Source organism: Lepisma saccharinum, chromosome 9, assembly GCF_977018435.1.
Source record: "Lepisma saccharinum chromosome 9, izLepSacc3.1, whole genome shotgun sequence".
Lineage (NCBI taxonomy): Eukaryota > Metazoa > Arthropoda > Insecta > Zygentoma > Lepismatidae > Lepisma > Lepisma saccharinum.
Genome location: NC_139237.1, coordinates 38130530 through 38147682, shown reverse-complemented (window position 1 = coordinate 38147682; position 17153 = coordinate 38130530). Strand labels below are relative to the sequence as shown.

The following is a 17153-nucleotide window of genomic DNA, read 5'->3' as shown; positions in this document are numbered from 1 at the left end:
ATTACTTCAGTATTCCCATGCAGTACACAAGAGATTCTAAACACACGCTAAAACATACTACTGTTCGTTTCAACTAGTGTTGTCCACGGGACGAGACGGGACAGGCTTTTAAAAATTCGAGACAAGACGAGATTGACCATGTGTCATGAGACAAACGAATATTTTCGAGACGAGACAGCATTTCCACGAGACTTCCACGAGACGAGACACGCCAAAGTCTCGTCTCGTGGGCAACACGTATTCAACGTATTATTTCAACAATTAAGACACAACATAAAGGGCATGCTCAAGAAAAATTTTGTTTCTTTGATTATCAAGTGCATTACGTGGTTAACATCAAGTTTGGATTTGCCGGTTATCCAAATATTCTTAATTTTGAAAATAGTATTTCAGTTAGTGCAATGTGCCTGAAATTGAATGCCCTATTTTTAACCGTGAACGTGTTTTGTTTCTTCAATTAAAACTTTTAGTTTACAATTTAGTTCGTCATACCAACCTGTGTCTTTCTCCCTTGTTTATTTATAGTTATAAATAAAATCCCATTGGAGCATGGAAAAACTTTTCACTGTTCGTAAGTCAGTCATTGTTCTCTGCAGTTTTCAATGCAACATTCAGGCTCTCTGATCGTGCATCGTACATTTCACATCAGGTATCCACATAATTTAATATATTTATAAGTAGGGAGCGGAAGTTGATGACCTAAAAAAATATAGGTATATGACCTATAGAATATCCTAAAAAATGGAAAAAAATGACGTAAAATGCAAGAAATGACCATTAAATTTGTTAGTTTCAGTTTAAAAATTGAAATGAAAATGAAAATAAACAAAATGCAATCTTGCTTTAAAAAAAAGGACACCGTATGATAGTACATGAACATTCAATCAAAATATGCAACGAAGATTTTCAGTGCAAACAGGATCTAGTCCGACACGATAACCAACACTCCAAACGAGACAACACGAAACTCTTCCGCAAGTAGTTGACTTAAACGCAAGTTAATTTTCAGATTGCTAATTCCAAAGGTTTAACATGCCTAGCTAGATGTGTCTTGCATTTTCTGTACTTTTATTATTTAAGTCGCTTTGGTCTCTCCCTAGGTTAATCACGGCAATAATGAGGAATATTTTTTTTGACAAAGATGATAAACAGACACACAAGAATAATCACCCTCGCAAAAAAAAAGAGCCAGAACTCGAGTCTGGAACCTTCGACGCGAGGTGTTTTTTTCTGTGTATCTGTGTATTTTCGTTAGATATGAAATGAAGTAAATAAATAAGACAAGTGGGTGGAAGGGACTGGAGAATCGTAGCTACGTAACCATTGATAAGATATAGATCGCATAGATAGCACCATGTTTTCTTTTTTCCAGTCAGTCTGTTTCCTTCCTCAACAAATGGAGACGAAAATGCATGTTAATTTCTCTCATAATTGTTTCATTGTCTATTAATAGAAACCACGTATGTCACAAATAGACGCATTCATTCTGTGAAAAATCCCATGTTTCGCACATCGTGGTTCTCCATTTACTGTTATTTGGACATTCACTTGGAAGTTAAAACTTAGCTTTGTATGTTTGTTTTCACGTGCATGTGTGTGAGAAGAATGGCGTGAACGTGTGATCGATGTTTTTCTGGGCATTATTTTCGTTCAAAGCATTAATATAATTGTAAAATATGGAATTTACTGTAATGCAAGGAGTGAAAATATAAACCCAGTTCGTCAGGTTCGTTCCCAAACAACATTAAATAATGAAACGTAACGTGGATCGAGTATTATTCCATGTCGAGAACACGAGACATTACGATCATAATCTTCATCTCGTATATCTCTTTGGCATCACTACTCAATTTACAGAGGTGTATACCCGTGACTGGTATACAAGCCGCAGAATTGCAATTCTGGTTGGGTTGTCTAGTCACAAGGCGTTTGGTGGTCAGACATGGATGGCTTGCTTCAGTTTTTCTTCAGTAAGGTCGTTACAACCCAGCATTGTCCGTGACTGTACCATTGTTACGGCCCTTTTAAAGCTGATGTAGGTATGTAGCACACTAGGCAGCATCTGGATGTAGAATGTTGAATGTTCAAGCAGTAGGCAACTTGCTGAAATATGATCAGCAGCACACTCCCGCCGCTTTCTCATGAAGGTAAGTTATAATTAATAAATAATACTAATAATAAGTTAAAATTATGATTCAATTGTTAATTTAATCTTATTAATATTTCGAATACCATTGAATCACAATTCACAAATGCAGACTCGATTTCATATATCACTAAGAAGATTCAATTACCTTTAAAATTGCCATGAGCGAACATCCAAATAACAATTTTGTTTTAGTACACGTTTTTTTATTTTCAAGACAATGTCACAATCACGTGTAACAAAACGTTACAGGAAACAACAGATTCAGTATGAAAATTAGACTACTTGGTATGTTTTAGCCATACAATTTTCCTGCGAGTCCAACGTGACCGACAGCAGCAATAGGTCCAGGGTGAGCACTCTGTCCAAGCTTGCTCACCACAGCGTTGAATCCGTTGATTGGATCAGCAGCGTAGTTCACAACTCTCAAAGTGCCATCTGGTTCAGCCACGCTGTATTGGCCTTTCACCAAACCTCCATCACGAACTTCAGACTGGCTCTTGTGGTCTCCAGTCAGAGCATCGGCCACTCCGTAACCGAAGGCGTATCTGGGGTAGGCCTGGAAAATATTACCTTTTGTCATAAAATGAATCGAATTGAGATGTTATCAAATTGACAGTTAAATGGAATTGTACTTAGCAATCAATAAAAGTTTCAAAGTGTATAGAAATGAAGCTACTTACGTAGTTATCAACAGCAGCGGCGACAGGAGCAACAGCAGCTACATGAGCCACTGGAGCAACAGCAGCAACAGGACCATAGCCATAGCCCAATGCACCATAACCGCCTACAGCACCACCAGCTGCAACCGCTACGAGAGCGGAGAATGCCAAAACAGCCTGAAAATAAAAAGAATAAATTTCATATTATTTTCATATTTCTCTAAAGCTAGATATTCATATGTGTTTGATATATTGGAGAAATAAGATCATGTACTGTTGAGTTATTTAATGTAATAATTAAATCTGTCGTGTTTGGCTGAGAACGTAATTTCGTTGTATTTATACCTAAGTGTTAAAATATATTGTAATATACATTTTTAGAGAAGGCAATTTTGTTTTAGAAAATTGAACAATTTTCTTCTCTCGGAGATTAATCCTCACATATGAAAGACTACATGAAGCACTTATGTAATAAAGAAATAAATGTTACAGCTAATGTGGCATTTTACAATGTACTAACTAATAGATACTTTTACTTACTGAAAACGTGTTCATGGTGTGTTTGTTGCTGCCAACTGTGATTCTCTATACACATCAAAGTCCTTATATACACCAAGGATCAGTGAAAGTTGTGAAATTTATTATTCAACAGCTATGTTTATTTACCACGTCCATTGCTTCCTATTAAAATTAATATCCACATATTTTCCGCAAGTAGTTGAGCTTGGATAAAGAAGGAAAAGATTGAAGGATGTATTTTTAAAAAAAAACATTGCAGCGTTTATATAGAATTACATAAGCCCTTTCTTGTGTAATGCAAAATTTATTATTCATAAAATAAACAGTCGAGTACATAATTTTGCGCGTACTCTAAATGCCTTTTAGTAAATTAATATTTGTCCAATTTTCTAGAAATATTTAGTCAAAAATATGTTTAAATGCAACTCATAGAAGATTTTTTTAAGAAACTTTTTATTACGAGATATTGTAAGATTTTTATCATGTCGTAAGTTAATAATAGTCTTACAAATGAAAATGATTCTTATATGTTCTTGTACTATGCATCATTCTACCCTTATGTAATGCAATAATGCAATCGATAATATAAATACAAATACAGTATTTCCTTGGCCAGGAATATCCTCTGAAATTTTTAACATTAAATTATATCTACAAACGTTACTTCACCTTATATAATAAACAACATAAACTTTCCTCTTCGTAAAGACATATGCATATTAAGTATGTTTGTATATGGGGTAGATATGAGTTGGGATGAGTATTGCATAGTTGCATGTTTGTTTATTTTCCTTTGAGGAAATTCATAGTATGCTTCCAAAGAATTAATTCATTCCACTTGATTTGTATTGACCCAAACACATTGTAAACCATATTATACCTAAAAATTTAAAAACAAAGAAGAAATCAGGTAATATTATACCCTGTTCCAGCTAACTGTGGAGCAAGGCCGCGCATAGCGTCAGAGAAGCGAGGGAAATCTATTGGCCAGAGCGAAACAGTAGACGCTGAGGGAATGCTGGTAACTTCAGTCGCTTTCCCACTCTACGAAATTCCGTTCCTCTCACATCTTCATTGGTGGAGCCGTCTCGCGTTACTACTTCCGCAGAGACTTGATTTCGTTTGCCTGCTCATCAGTTAGCTGAGACGGAGTACCTGTATATCTAAGGAAGGAGAATTTTTGGAATGAACGCGTAGTCACTTATAACCCATTGCGAAGGTCTTTCCACCCGTCTGCTTGCGAACTGAAGCCATTGTCGTACTTCTCCCGCCATTGGTAAACTTGCTTTATTGGTAATCATGCATGCATATATTGAATTTTCGTTTGCCAAAGAAGGTCTATAAGTTTTAGGCTTCCAGAGAGCAAGAATCCATTGTTCCTTACTTAAACATGTGTGTCGAGGAGGCTTCGTCTTTAGAAATGACAAAAATCTTGTTGTGAAGCTCACTTGATCAGTGTTGCCACCTTGAGAATATCTGATGTAAATTTGGCCTGTATACAGTCCGTCATATATATTTTTTATCGGACTTTGAATGTTTTTATTTGACTCTTGTGCCGAAGGAGCTCACACCCTGTGCTAACCTGAACATAAATACCAAACTGCAATGCTTTATACGTAAGTGAAATAATTGTGTTCCTCAGTGATTTTTTCCAGGGAAGGAATGTTCACATACTCTTCATTTGTTAGTTTCCATAGCGTCATAAAGTTAATAATATGAAGTTATTAACAAAATCTACTTTAAATACTACAGTATATTCACATGTAGTCATCATAATCGTACGTTCACGAATATTTATTATTAACACGAACAAATTGTTGTCTCGGGGCATATGATTTCACAAACAACGTGGATAGGTTCGGGTTCTGGCAGGGTTCATCAATTTCATCTGAATCATCATCCAACTCATCTTCGCGATTAGACTAATATGATGGAAAACGATGTAGAATAGGATGACACAAATATACAACACAAATAATAATTTGTTTTTATTGTTACATGCCCTAAGAATCCGTGATTTTTTCTCATACCCTCCTGTCTTCCAACTTCTGTACTCTCCTGTGGATTTCTACTTGTTCAACAAGAAGTGCAAGTCCACCCAAATGTCCCCGGTTTCACATCATAGAAAAGATCAAAGATAAATCTCCACACATTCTGCATGATATCCCACAGGATGCTTTCCAGTACACGCTCCAGAGTAGAGAAGAACCCTAGTGGCGGCGTCAGTGGTGGAGACTATACTTTGAAAGAGAAAACCCTGAGTATGTTATAAGATTTAAAAGTAAATGTGACTATCTTTGCTGGTTTTTTTTTGTTATTATTTTGGGAAGAAAAGTTAAAGTTCGTGATTTGCTGCATGAAGTAACATAAACATGCAATCAGGCGACATATTGGTCTCAAAACTATTAATACAGTTGTTGATATGCAATTAATTGCAATATATTGTAATTCATATTGATAGCTAGAGTACCGTAGAGCATGTTTCCTGATGTATCATATTAAAACTATTTAGGCATAATATTAAGTTTGAAGCATTTTTCGATTAAGTGTAAATGGCTACAATATTAATTGAAACAGTCAATACTATAGAATTAATTAATTTCAACTCTAAAAGAGGAAGTTGAGTGCATCAATATAAACAGAAACTAGTCATTTAATTATGTGCTTGATTCCATGATATGTTTAATGTCTCTACATTATATTACGCAAACATATTCTGACATGGCTAACGCCAGCCCATTGTATTGAACGGTAAAAGGTAAACAAAGTATTAAGGAGAAAGAAATGCAGTGAATACAGAGAGTTAATAACCATCAGAATAAGATGAAACTTATTAAGTTATGTAAATTATTCGCAATTTAAAAGGATTTGAATTATTGCCATGGATATGAAAAGAATGGATTAATTTCACTGCGACATTAGAGTTTTAACTGTTAAAATGTCTCATTTTGCACTAATAACAAGACTGATGTTTATTAACTATATATCTAGAGTGTTCGGGAAAAGACACTTAAGTCAAAATATGTGACTTTCTGTCTTCTGCATATATGGAATCTACAAATCATATCTCGTAACATTTTCTTGACCACATAAGTCAATATTTAGTTTAAATGGTGTAAAAATGTAATGATCATAATCAACCATATACTTTTGTTCGAGTTATGATGGCTAAAATCACCAAAGTTGACTAGGTGCTTGTACTTGAAGTGGTTTATTGACTTACAAGGTGTTTCAGTGCAATCAGCCACGGTCTCTTGAATTAGAGTGTGCGATCGCGAGCGACATAAGTCATCCAGTCTTCAGCCAGTAATGCAGAACTTATGTACTGCCTAGTTTTGCTAGAATTATTTGTGATTTGAGTCAGATACATACACCAACATGCTTAATAGAGGGAAACTTTGTGTTGCATTGGCATTAGCAAACCTGAATGAAAATACATTACAGGAATGAGAAACGTAGGTGAGCTTTATCTTTACCACAGTAGCGGCGATTAGGAGGCGAGGGGGGTCAGTTGCCATAAGCCCACTTTTGCCCCAGCATTATTCTAAACCCAATATACGAGGGAACGAAAACTGTCTTTGCCCCCCCCCCCAGTTTTGGCAACTTGCCCCCCCCCCTAGTTTTGGAACCCAATCGCCGCCACTGAACACATAGGTAACATTTCGATATAACCCATAGTCGCAATCAAGCTACTTTACAATGCTAATAATTCCGACAACATTTTCAATATTTCTGTTTTCAATCACTGGTTAATGATTTACTTCAATCATACTGTGTGGTGGAAGTTCATAAACAGAATATTCGATGCTTTTTATCTGATAACCCATTTTCGACAGATCAAAGCTGAATGGTTAGTGCTGGTAAGTTAATGGTGTGGCGTGCTGTGAGGAACACGATTGGTTAGTCAATTTTCCATCAACGGAACCTTACATGCTTAGGGCTACTTGGATTTGTTAAATAAACAGGTTTTTTCATCCTTGCTTATGGAAGCTGGTACTTTTTACAGAGTTTTTTTTTTCAATAGGGATGAACACCAGAACACTGAGGGAACGTTGTGAAGCAGTTTCTGTCCAAAGTTAGTTATCAGATCACAAGGGTCGCATATTCTGTTTATGAACTTCCTTATGAACATAAACATTAGCCTTGTCACTGTGAAGGACTTTTAATTCAATGGAAGCGTCACACTGTAAATTGTTCGCGACAACATGTTGATGGTCATAATCATTTAAGTCATGATTTAACAGAGAACATTTTCACCTAAAGCACAGAATCAATTTAATAAAGTATTATAAGTATAATTTTATATTGGGTATGTGTAATGATTCTGAACAGTAATGATCCTACACGTATATCATATCTGTAATATTTCCTATTACAAGAATAAACAATTTTTAAGAATATATCCTATAAAATTGCATATTTCCCCTTAAGTGCGTTCTCCGGAAACCCTAGATATTAGCTGTTCAGTATTGAAGAAAAAATTATAAATTTATTTCTAGAGTTACAGTAAAACGTTTTTTTTTTCTCAGAACACGCTTAATGTATAAATTTATTATAATTTCCTTGTAAACTCCATTCATTCGGAGGTAGGATTCCAATTATGAAACAAAGTGAAATACGTATTTATATTAAAAAATATTTATTTTTCAGCCGAAACTCTTTTCTCTTGCTACATAACTAGTCAAGGATCTCGAAGATACCTTGATACTTTATGAGAAGGCAAAGAGAATTTCATCTGCTTAGCCCAAGATCTTGCCTCCAAGTCCAACATGGCCAATAGCAGCGATAGGTCCAGGGTGAGCACTCTGTCCAAGCTTGCTCACCACAGCGTTGAATCCGTTGATTGGATCAGCAGCGTAGTTCACAACTCTCAAAGTGCCATCTGGCTCAGCCACGCTGTATTGGCCTTTCACCAAACCTCCATCACGAACTTCAGACTGGCTCTTGTGGTCTCCAGTCAGAGCGTCAGAAACTCCATATCCGAAGGCGTATCTGGGGTAGGCCTGGAAATATGAAAATTGATGTTATATCATGCATAGATTTGAGATGATTTCAAATTGAGAGTTCATTGAATTGTACAGTGCAGTTAATTGAAGATTCAAATAGTGTAAATAATTAGTAACTTACGTAGTAATCAACAGCAGCGGCGACAGGAGCAACAGCAGCTACATGAGCCACTGGAGCAACAGCAGCAACAGGACCGGCGTAGCCCAATGCACCATAACCGCCTACAACACCACCAGCTGCAACCGCTACTAGAGCAGATAGAGCCAAAAGAGCCTGTAATGAATTATAAGTATTATTTAGTAAATGTTCTACGTTTATGAAATTTATGAAGTTCTTGGAACTTCTCAAAATTCAAAATACACTTTCAGATAATTCGAATTTAATTCTCCCATTTTTTTTATTGTTGAATAAGAGTAAGTATAGCGTCGTAGCGCGCTGTGCTAACCACTATGTCGCAGAGGGCGGTGTAGTGGTAGTATAGCTAGATTTAACATATACTTACTGCAAACGAGTTCATGATGTTCTTGTTGCTGCCTACTGTGCTGAGGTGTGGTCTTCGAAGCCTTTATATACAAGAACAAGTGAAAGCAACTTCCGGCTTGTGAATATGAATAAGTAATTAACTGTTTATGCCAGCATGTGTTTCATACTGGCGATATGAATATTCGTAAACTTCTTTATATTCTTCGCACGATTTTTCCAGTCTCTTAATTCTAATAACTAAACTTTGCGGAAGAAATAAATGCTAATATTTCATGACTGTCTAACACCATGTTCATTAGGCGATAGCCAATTTAATTTATACTCTATAGTGGTTTTATTTAAAACTTTAATGTAAGCACGCTTCTTTCTTGTGAAATATTGTGGTATCCAACAATCTATCAGACACAGACACTTGAAAACACTGAATACTAATATTCTATATATCTAAATGTTGATTTTAACGTTAACATTTTAATATATCTATTGAGCCAAAGTAACTCATGCGGAATCTACAGTGATGTGACTCTTCTTCGTAAGGAAATCGTTTTAGACATCAACACAGTAATATGATATTTTTATGTAGACATATTGATTATGCCAATTCTCTGCCTCTTTCTGTTAATCATGATATCGGAAATAAGTGAATTCATACATCTATCTAATAATTAGAGTGAATGAGAGAGTACACAAAAAACATCTGTTCCTTCAACAGGGTACATTACATTTGATGCTAAAATACTATAGGCGTATTGACATGCTCCATTTATTTTTAACTTGTGTACGCTTTACTATCCAAGTTTTTCGTGTATCTAACCTATATTACCTTACTATCCTGTTTTAATCACTATTAAGACATTTTGCCATGCTTTTCATAAATCTGTGTATTTTCCATCTTTAATCTTTAAAAGCATCGATATTTAAAAGAATCAGATCAACAGAATCCATAAGTGCTGGCGAAGAAATAAATAAAACATTATCACAAAAATGCCCATAAATGCATACGTACGTAAGACAGGAGCATTTCCGGCCGTTCAATTCAAGTTTCTACTGTCGACACCACACAAGCTTGCTGTAAGATTAAAGAATCGTGTTCTGATAATATTTCGTTAAAGAGTTTGGAGTCATAGGCAAACAGAAATACATTTATAGGAAAGGAAGGGGAGGTGAACTTTAGCAACCTGTCTTTGATTATTTTTCTCACAGACAATAGAGAGAAGTGACAAAAGAGAGATTGGTCTACAAGATTTTGTGGATTTTTTGTCTCCAGATTTATAGATAGGTACAATATTGACACGCTTGAATAAGTCAGGAAACACACCTGTATAAAACACTTTTGAAGTAGGAGGCTCAGAGGCTGAGCCAAGGAGTCAGCAGTCTTGGGAAGGAAAATTGTCGGAATTCCATCTGGGTCTAAGGACCGGCGGAACGGCAAAGAGGTGAGGAGAGATTTTGCTCCTTCAGGAGAAATTGTAATCGAATAGAGTGTGTGTGATCTGACAGACTTTACGTCAGGAAGAGGTTGAAAGAAACTGTTTCCGAGGAGAAATTTTCATGAAAAAACACATTGAATAGTTGTGCTCTTTCATCTCCTACAGTGGTGGTAGAATTGTACACACTTCCCATCGGCACACGAGGGTTCTGCTTTCTTGAATTTAATTTATTTGCGAAAAGAAGATACACATATGCACACACTCATATATATATATATATATATATATATATATATATATATATATATATATATATATATATATACATATATATATATACACATACATATATAAAAAAGATAAAATGTCTTTCATTTATACGTTCCCACCCAAATTCATCAATAGGTCAATATAGCTCCTGCCCACTTGATCAAAATATAATTTCTTAATTTTAGCAAAAGTATGGAGTGAATAAAACATGTTTACTGTCAGCATTAATTTTCATATTTTTTCCGAGCAGTAGCATATTAAGAGTTTGAATTCGAGTTTTTAAATACATTTTATGCAGAGGAAGGCTAATCTGAGTGGACCTATAGTTTAAAGGGGCATGCCTCCTCTGGGTATCAAACCCGGGACCCCTAGACTAGTAGCATGCTAAGGAATCTCTTGAGGAGTAGGACTTATTTTCTACGTATGAGAGCTATATAATTTGCATTTTCAAGTTGATGAACGAAAAACATCGACAACACTGGGAAACAAAATTTTTGTTGCATTGCTATCAGCACTTGTTCTAACCTAATTTGGGTGTCTACTTTTTTTGCAATTCATTTTTAAATTTTTAACATTCATGTTAAATTTTCAAAATGCTATTCAACGTTTTAAAGTTGGATGCCATCTTGCATACCATCTTGGCATATACATTTATTCAGAAAAAAGTGTAGGTACACCAAAATATGCACTACGGTTATAAAATATGGCAAAATGAAAGCACGTTTTTTTAAGGATTAAACATATATTCAATATAGTGAAATAAGAATATAAATTTAAGGCTTTTTTTAAACTACGAGAAATATATATGTCTACACACAGAAAGCCAGTACTGTAAAAGAAAATGATTGGCATGATATGCAAAGTTCAAATAGGTTCTATTCAGGCACGAATTTGCACTTCTAGCTCTTTCTCAGGACAATCTTATTTGATGTCCCCGCATTAATATGCCATCATATTCTTGTCCCATCTCCCTTGATAGCACTGTCCCATCGTTTTCAGGTCTTAATGAAAGCGCTCTTCCTGTTTATGGCTAACAATTCAAAGGCTTTCGGGGAATTGATCAAGTTGACTGTTCGGCAAATATATTTACACTCATATTGCACTCAAAATCGCGGAAAGGCAACAACATTCAATCACAACATCATAAATTGTCCGCCATTTTGTTATCCAAAAAGTTTTTTAACTGCCGAAAACAGCCACGCTGGCTTCTTCTTGTTCTTTTTCCTGACAAATTCCTCGTCACAGGCAAGGATACGAATTTGAGGTCCATCAAACACACCTACTTTAATCTTCTCGAACGACAAAGGAGTGAAAGGAATCTACTTATAAATTATTTTGAAAACAGCCACCATCAATATTCAATGCCTTCACGAACTGCTTCATCAAGCCAAGCTTCAATCAGATATAGGGATAATGATCCTGTCTCGGCTGACAATTAGATCATTCACAGTGATTGACATTCCAACATCCAGAGTTTCAGGGATGGGCCACTCCTGTGTACAGTATTTCTTTCGAGCATGGATACTTCGCGAAGCCTTTCTGCTGTTGAAGCAGGTAGCTGACAAATTTGAGATCTACACAAAATGATCAAGTTGTGCTCATGATATTTGAGTATGTCAATTTCAATATCAATTTTTTTTGTGATTATGTTCTCGCAAAATGCACTGAGTGGCCAACTGAAACAGCTCCTTAAACATTCACTTTGTGCAAGTGTGGTTAGAGCTATCGAATTTTTTGGCGAAGACCTGGGATATCATGGCAGTAAACAAATTATTTGCTTTCTGAAGAAAAAAAAATCTGGTACCGCTTTCTGAAATATGACTCTTTTGTCAGCAGTGAAGTATATTTTTTTCTTGTAGCTTGTACCTCAGCTGGTTACTTAGGTTTACTTGAAGAAGCCTAATTCGATACAAAAACCAAAAAAGGATGTGTTTTCATCTATGTCTAGGGCAGATCTAAGTGTAGTTGTCAACCTTTCCCCAGTGTAAATACCAACAATGGATGTCCATTTCCACAAAATTAAATGTTTTAAATTGCATCAAAACTAGAGCATGTACTGGAAAACCAATGTCATATTTGAAATCAGCGTTGAAAAAACATTCAGAAACAGTTGAAAGATCTAATGCAACAGAAAGTGAGAAAAAAATTGTTCCCCAGTGTAATCGCTTTCTTGGTCATAACAGTGTCCGAGCATTGGGGTATTTGTGAGAGCACTAAATACCATACAAAAATGCTTACCTAAAGCAAAAGGCCATTTTTTTACCTACCTTTTCTTAAATTGATAGGGGAGTGGAAGGGAAGACGGACAGGTCGACCAGAAAGGTACCCCCATTGCCACTGGTTAGAATGTTTGCAATGGCCGAAAAAAATCCAAGTTTGTTATTTCACTGAAGCAATGTTTGGGCAACACTACATGCTCTGTTGTGGAAACAGGGCCTTACATATTCGCAATCTCGGTCATTTCTGGAGTTGGTGATCAGCAACAGGCTCTGGTAGCCTATATCTGCAAAATTGGCTGGTGAACGGGAAATTGCTGGACAAATTCCCTCCTGAAAACCGAACTTTTGTCTCCCACGTGGCAGTATGACGCCCTACCGACTGGCCCAGCACGGCTTGTATTAAGTAATTAATAAAAATTATTATAAAATTATTTTAGAAAATAATTATAAAATTATCATGACTACTTCGTACTACGCAAGGTTTGCAAGGTGTGTAATAAAAATTATCTCATATTATTCAAGTTCTGTATAGTTGGACTCCAACTGAAAACGAACTCAAATTCTCTTGACTACTCGACTATAATTTGATATAATTTGTTCTCAAAGAATGCTTTGAATTTAACAGCGTAATTCATAAATGTTGTAAACGAGGAATTTTGATGGATCAATGTGGCAACACTGTGGAGGGTAGTATCTACAATGAATAACGGTTTCGTAAAAATTATGTCTCGTCATAACACTGTCAGAAAGATGTGTAGCGTGTGCGAGTGAAATAAACATAAAAGTGCAATTGGATGCAAACTGTTGGCGGTTGAACTTACCACCCAGCTATTATTAAGCAACTCGTGACACATTAAAAAAAAAGAAGGCTTCATAAAGTATACTCTGAGTGCTAATTAAATGAGGGAAATGCTCTTTCTAGGAACATATACTTAATTATGTTGTTAAATATCTCACTTCTTGTCGGTTTTTGAAATGGAGGATCTGATATCTGACCTAATGGGGAACACGGAACACTGCTCGTAAAGAAACTCTGGTCACTTAATGAATTACACATCAACTTTCACGACATTTACAAGCATGTTTCTCGAGTATATATAGCACTTGCTCCACACTTCTCGTCACAGTTAGCAGCAACAAGCACATCATGAACTCGTTTTCAGTGAGTATTCGCAACAACAGAGCTCCAAGAGCTTTTGTAACAAATAAGTTTCAGTATGGAATATAGTTTGGTAACTTCAAACTCTAACATAATGACACTTACCACAGTTTTTGGCTTTCAACATACGTTCATTATATTCTGAATCCAGAACTGTTTACGATATGTGCCAAACAATTTCCACAAAACAATTATAATCAAGATAACAAAAACATTGCAACCAAGTTAATGTAATGTAACAGAAAAATGTATTTTCTTTTGTATTTTTAAATCTAAAACTATATTTAGAATTGTGTGCAGAACAGTGGCAGTATTTACATAATTAACTTGAAATATGGATTAAATTTTGAATTATTTCTGTACTACGAAGCAATAGTCCCTGAAAGAAATGCAATATTCTTATAGATTTAGTATTCTTTGTACCAACTTTTATTTTCATTAAATATAACTGTAATTTATTTTGCTTTTACCCGAATATGTCATATGATAGTACATTTCTCTGTTATATTTTCATATTTTGTGAATTAATAGTTATATTTTGAAAATGTAAGAAATGGCAGGTTAGTAACAAATCGTATAAATTTTGATATCGGCTTCTGTAATCAATATATTGACATGACTAAGAAGGTTCATTGACAGACCTATGATACAGTATTAAAAAAATAAAGCTAATCAAGAAGTTTCATTCCGTTGAAATTTTGTGCTTTCGTTAATCATTGGACGTGTTTCCTATATCAGATTAGTTATTTAGAAAATTGTCAATGTTCCGTGTTATGTGCTGTGTAAATGACAGAATATAAATCTAGAGTCGGGCTCTTAAAGTTTAACTGAGGATTGAATATAATTCAGTGATAAATAAAAGTCAAAATCAGTCATGCGTAGAGAATAATGTGTGTGGTAAGATAAGTTGTGCATGTGCATATATAGATTCTACGCAAATAACATTTTACTTACTACACTACTATTACTAAAATTAGTTGCTGTTCCTTGTGAAACCTGATCACTCGAGAAATCAATTATAATAACAGTAATAATCTTCCCTGTTTTACTGCAAAAGACCACACCCTGCTCACTTCCAGTAGCTACTTTTAGCAGTTAGAAGACAAAGGCCAATATAAATGACTACATAACGACTACATATGAAATTTACAGAAATTAAAACGTATTTGAAATGTAGGTTACATGACAATAATTTTCCATAATATGTAGATGTAGTCACCACTGCTAAATGTTCATCCTTACGTCTCTCAAAGAGTACATTAGACTTAAAGAATTCCAATAGAAAATATTTTTTGTTCTTTGAATCGAAAATTTAACCAGACCTTAAAATGTAATATTTAAATGAATGCAATTACAATTTCAAAATTTTTTTTTTTTTTGCTATTACATACAATTCGTCTAGTTTTCTTGAGATATTTCCTGATATATAATTTCTGGAAATATACTAACGATTATTTTTACGTGGTGAGGTAATATCTACAGAAAGTGCATATTCGAATAGTTATTATACTAAACCCATTATATGTATTTTTTTCACACTGTACTAATTATCTTAAGTATGCCACAGTATTCTACTTCTCGTGACTAGTTTCTCATTATTTTTTTGAAAGTCAATTCCTTACCATAACACATACGAGTAACAGTGCCTTATTATTTCTTCCAGGCTCTTTTGGCATTCTCCGCTCTCCTAGCGGTTGCAGCCGGTGGTGCTGTAGGCGGTTACGGTGCTATTGGTGCATTAGGTTACGCAGCACCTCTTCGCTACGCAGCCTATGCTCCCCTTGCTGCTGCTGTTGGCCCAGTAGCTGCTGTTGCTCCACATGTTTCTGCTATTGCACCAGCTTATTCTGCTATTGGGCCATTAGCTGGAATCGGACCAGTTGCTGGAATCGGACCAGTTGCTGGAATCGGTCCAGTTGCTGGAATCGGTCCAGTTGCCGGAATCAGTCCAGTTGCCGGAATCGGTCCAGTTGCTGGAATCGGTCCAGTTGCTGGAATTGCTCCAGTTGCAGGAATCGCTCCAGCTGCCGCTATTGCTCCAGTAGCTGCAATTAATTCCTACGTAAGTCCATTTCTATATATATATATATCTTGCATTGTCTATAAGCTAGTTAAGAAAATATCACTGCAATGCATTATCTTCAACTACTGTTTACTAATAAACTCTTATTTACTCTCTAGGCCTACCCCAGATATGCTTATGGATACGGAGTGTCCGACGCTTTGACTGGAGACAACAAGAGCCAGTCTGAAGTTCGTGATGGAGGTGTAGTGAAAGGCCAATACAGCGTGGCTGAACCAGATGGCACTTTGAGAGTTGTGAACTACGCTGCTGATCCAATCAACGGATTCAACGCTGTGGTGAGCAAGCTCGGTGCCAGCGCTCATCCCGCTCCTGTTCACGCACCTGTTGCTGCTATCGGTGCTGTAGGACTGGGAGGAAAGCTCCTGGGTTAAATCATCCCTACCTGATGAAGTTGCACTGGCTACTGTGAAATTTGAATTGGTTACAAATTTTAATTCTTTTAAGTTTTGTACCTACCATGCTTCATCAGCAAAACTGGTGTAACGTTTCCAGAAATAAAATCTGAATAGAATGATTACTTTCTTAATTAAATTTGTTCGGTTCTTTTATATAGTTTGTGGCTGATAGAGATTCGAGTTCGAGAATCCTAAGGTTATTGATACATTTGTCTTTGTAGATCTACGTCATTACTAGGTAGTTCTTTGATTTTAGGGGCCCCTGGTTCGATACGTGGTGGAGGCACATAGTGGTTCGGATCTCACTTTAAACTGTAGATCCAGTCCCGATTAACCTTACTGTGCATAAAGTGGACATAAAACACCAAATCAATCAATCAATCAGTTCTTTGATTTTGGTTTATTGCAATGATTTGGTTTATTTTACTTCGTTTTTCTGTCACTTTTGGCTAATCGCGAAGGTAAAGATGATCGATGATATGATGAAATTGATGAAGGAATACTTAGAGAGATTGATTGATTGATTTGCTTAATTTTACTTCGTCTTTTGTGCCACTTTTGACTAATTTGCGAAGATGGGGATGAGTGCTGAAATGATGAAATTGATGAATGGACACTCAGAAACATCCATGCCCAGGCCGGGATTCGAATCCGGGACCCCTGGCGTCGTAGTGCGATTTCCTAACCACTCCGCCACGGGGACCAGCAACACCAGAGGGTGGGGAAAAGGCTCGACTACCCTTGGCGTTGAAGCAATCAGGGCGCCAAACGAGAAAT

The 17153-nt window shown here is 36.0% G+C and overlaps 3 protein-coding genes across 3 annotated transcripts; 1 reads left to right on the top strand and 2 right to left on the bottom strand.

The window, feature by feature from the left end:
• Positions 1 to 2417: 2417 nt before the first annotated feature.
• On the bottom strand, positions 2418 to 3373 carry LOC145992623 (cuticle protein 19-like). The gene is made up of 3 exons (XM_083128983.1): positions 3349 to 3373; positions 2830 to 2985; positions 2418 to 2705 (listed from the first exon to the last, which is right to left on the bottom strand). Exons 1-3 carry the CDS (start codon positions 3361 to 3363, stop codon positions 2442 to 2444), a joined length of 435 nt encoding a protein of 144 aa, XP_082985109.1. The 5' UTR covers positions 3364 to 3373; the 3' UTR covers positions 2418 to 2441.
• A 4606-nt stretch (positions 3374 to 7979) lies between these two features.
• On the bottom strand, positions 7980 to 8869 carry LOC145992622 (cuticle protein 19-like). The gene is made up of 3 exons (XM_083128982.1): positions 8837 to 8869; positions 8455 to 8607; positions 7980 to 8330 (listed from the first exon to the last, which is right to left on the bottom strand). The coding sequence occupies exons 1-3, from the start codon at positions 8849 to 8851 to the stop codon at positions 8067 to 8069; spliced, it is 432 nt and encodes a 143-aa protein (XP_082985108.1). The 5' UTR covers positions 8852 to 8869; the 3' UTR covers positions 7980 to 8066.
• Positions 8870 to 13845: 4976 nt separating this feature from the next.
• On the top strand, positions 13846 to 16486 carry LOC145992621 (uncharacterized). The gene is made up of 3 exons (XM_083128981.1): positions 13846 to 13898; positions 15559 to 15957; positions 16077 to 16486. Exons 1-3 carry the CDS (start codon positions 13884 to 13886, stop codon positions 16350 to 16352), a joined length of 690 nt encoding a protein of 229 aa, XP_082985107.1. The 5' UTR covers positions 13846 to 13883; the 3' UTR covers positions 16353 to 16486.
• The last annotated feature ends 667 nt before the right edge of the window (positions 16487 to 17153 follow it).

Excerpts from the sequence above, each read along its gene's own strand:
- LOC145992623 (XM_083128983.1), bottom strand. Across the intron at positions 2,706-2,829 it reads CCGCTGCTGTTGATAACTAC|GCCTACCCCAGATACGCCTT; the intron begins GTAAGTAGCTTC and ends AATATTTTCCAG.
- LOC145992622 (XM_083128982.1), bottom strand. Across the intron at positions 8,331-8,454 it reads CCGCTGCTGTTGATTACTAC|GCCTACCCCAGATACGCCTT; the intron begins GTAAGTTACTAA and ends TCATATTTCCAG.
- LOC145992621 (XM_083128981.1), top strand. Across the intron at positions 15,958-16,076 it reads TAGCTGCAATTAATTCCTAC|GCCTACCCCAGATATGCTTA; the intron begins GTAAGTCCATTT and ends TTTACTCTCTAG.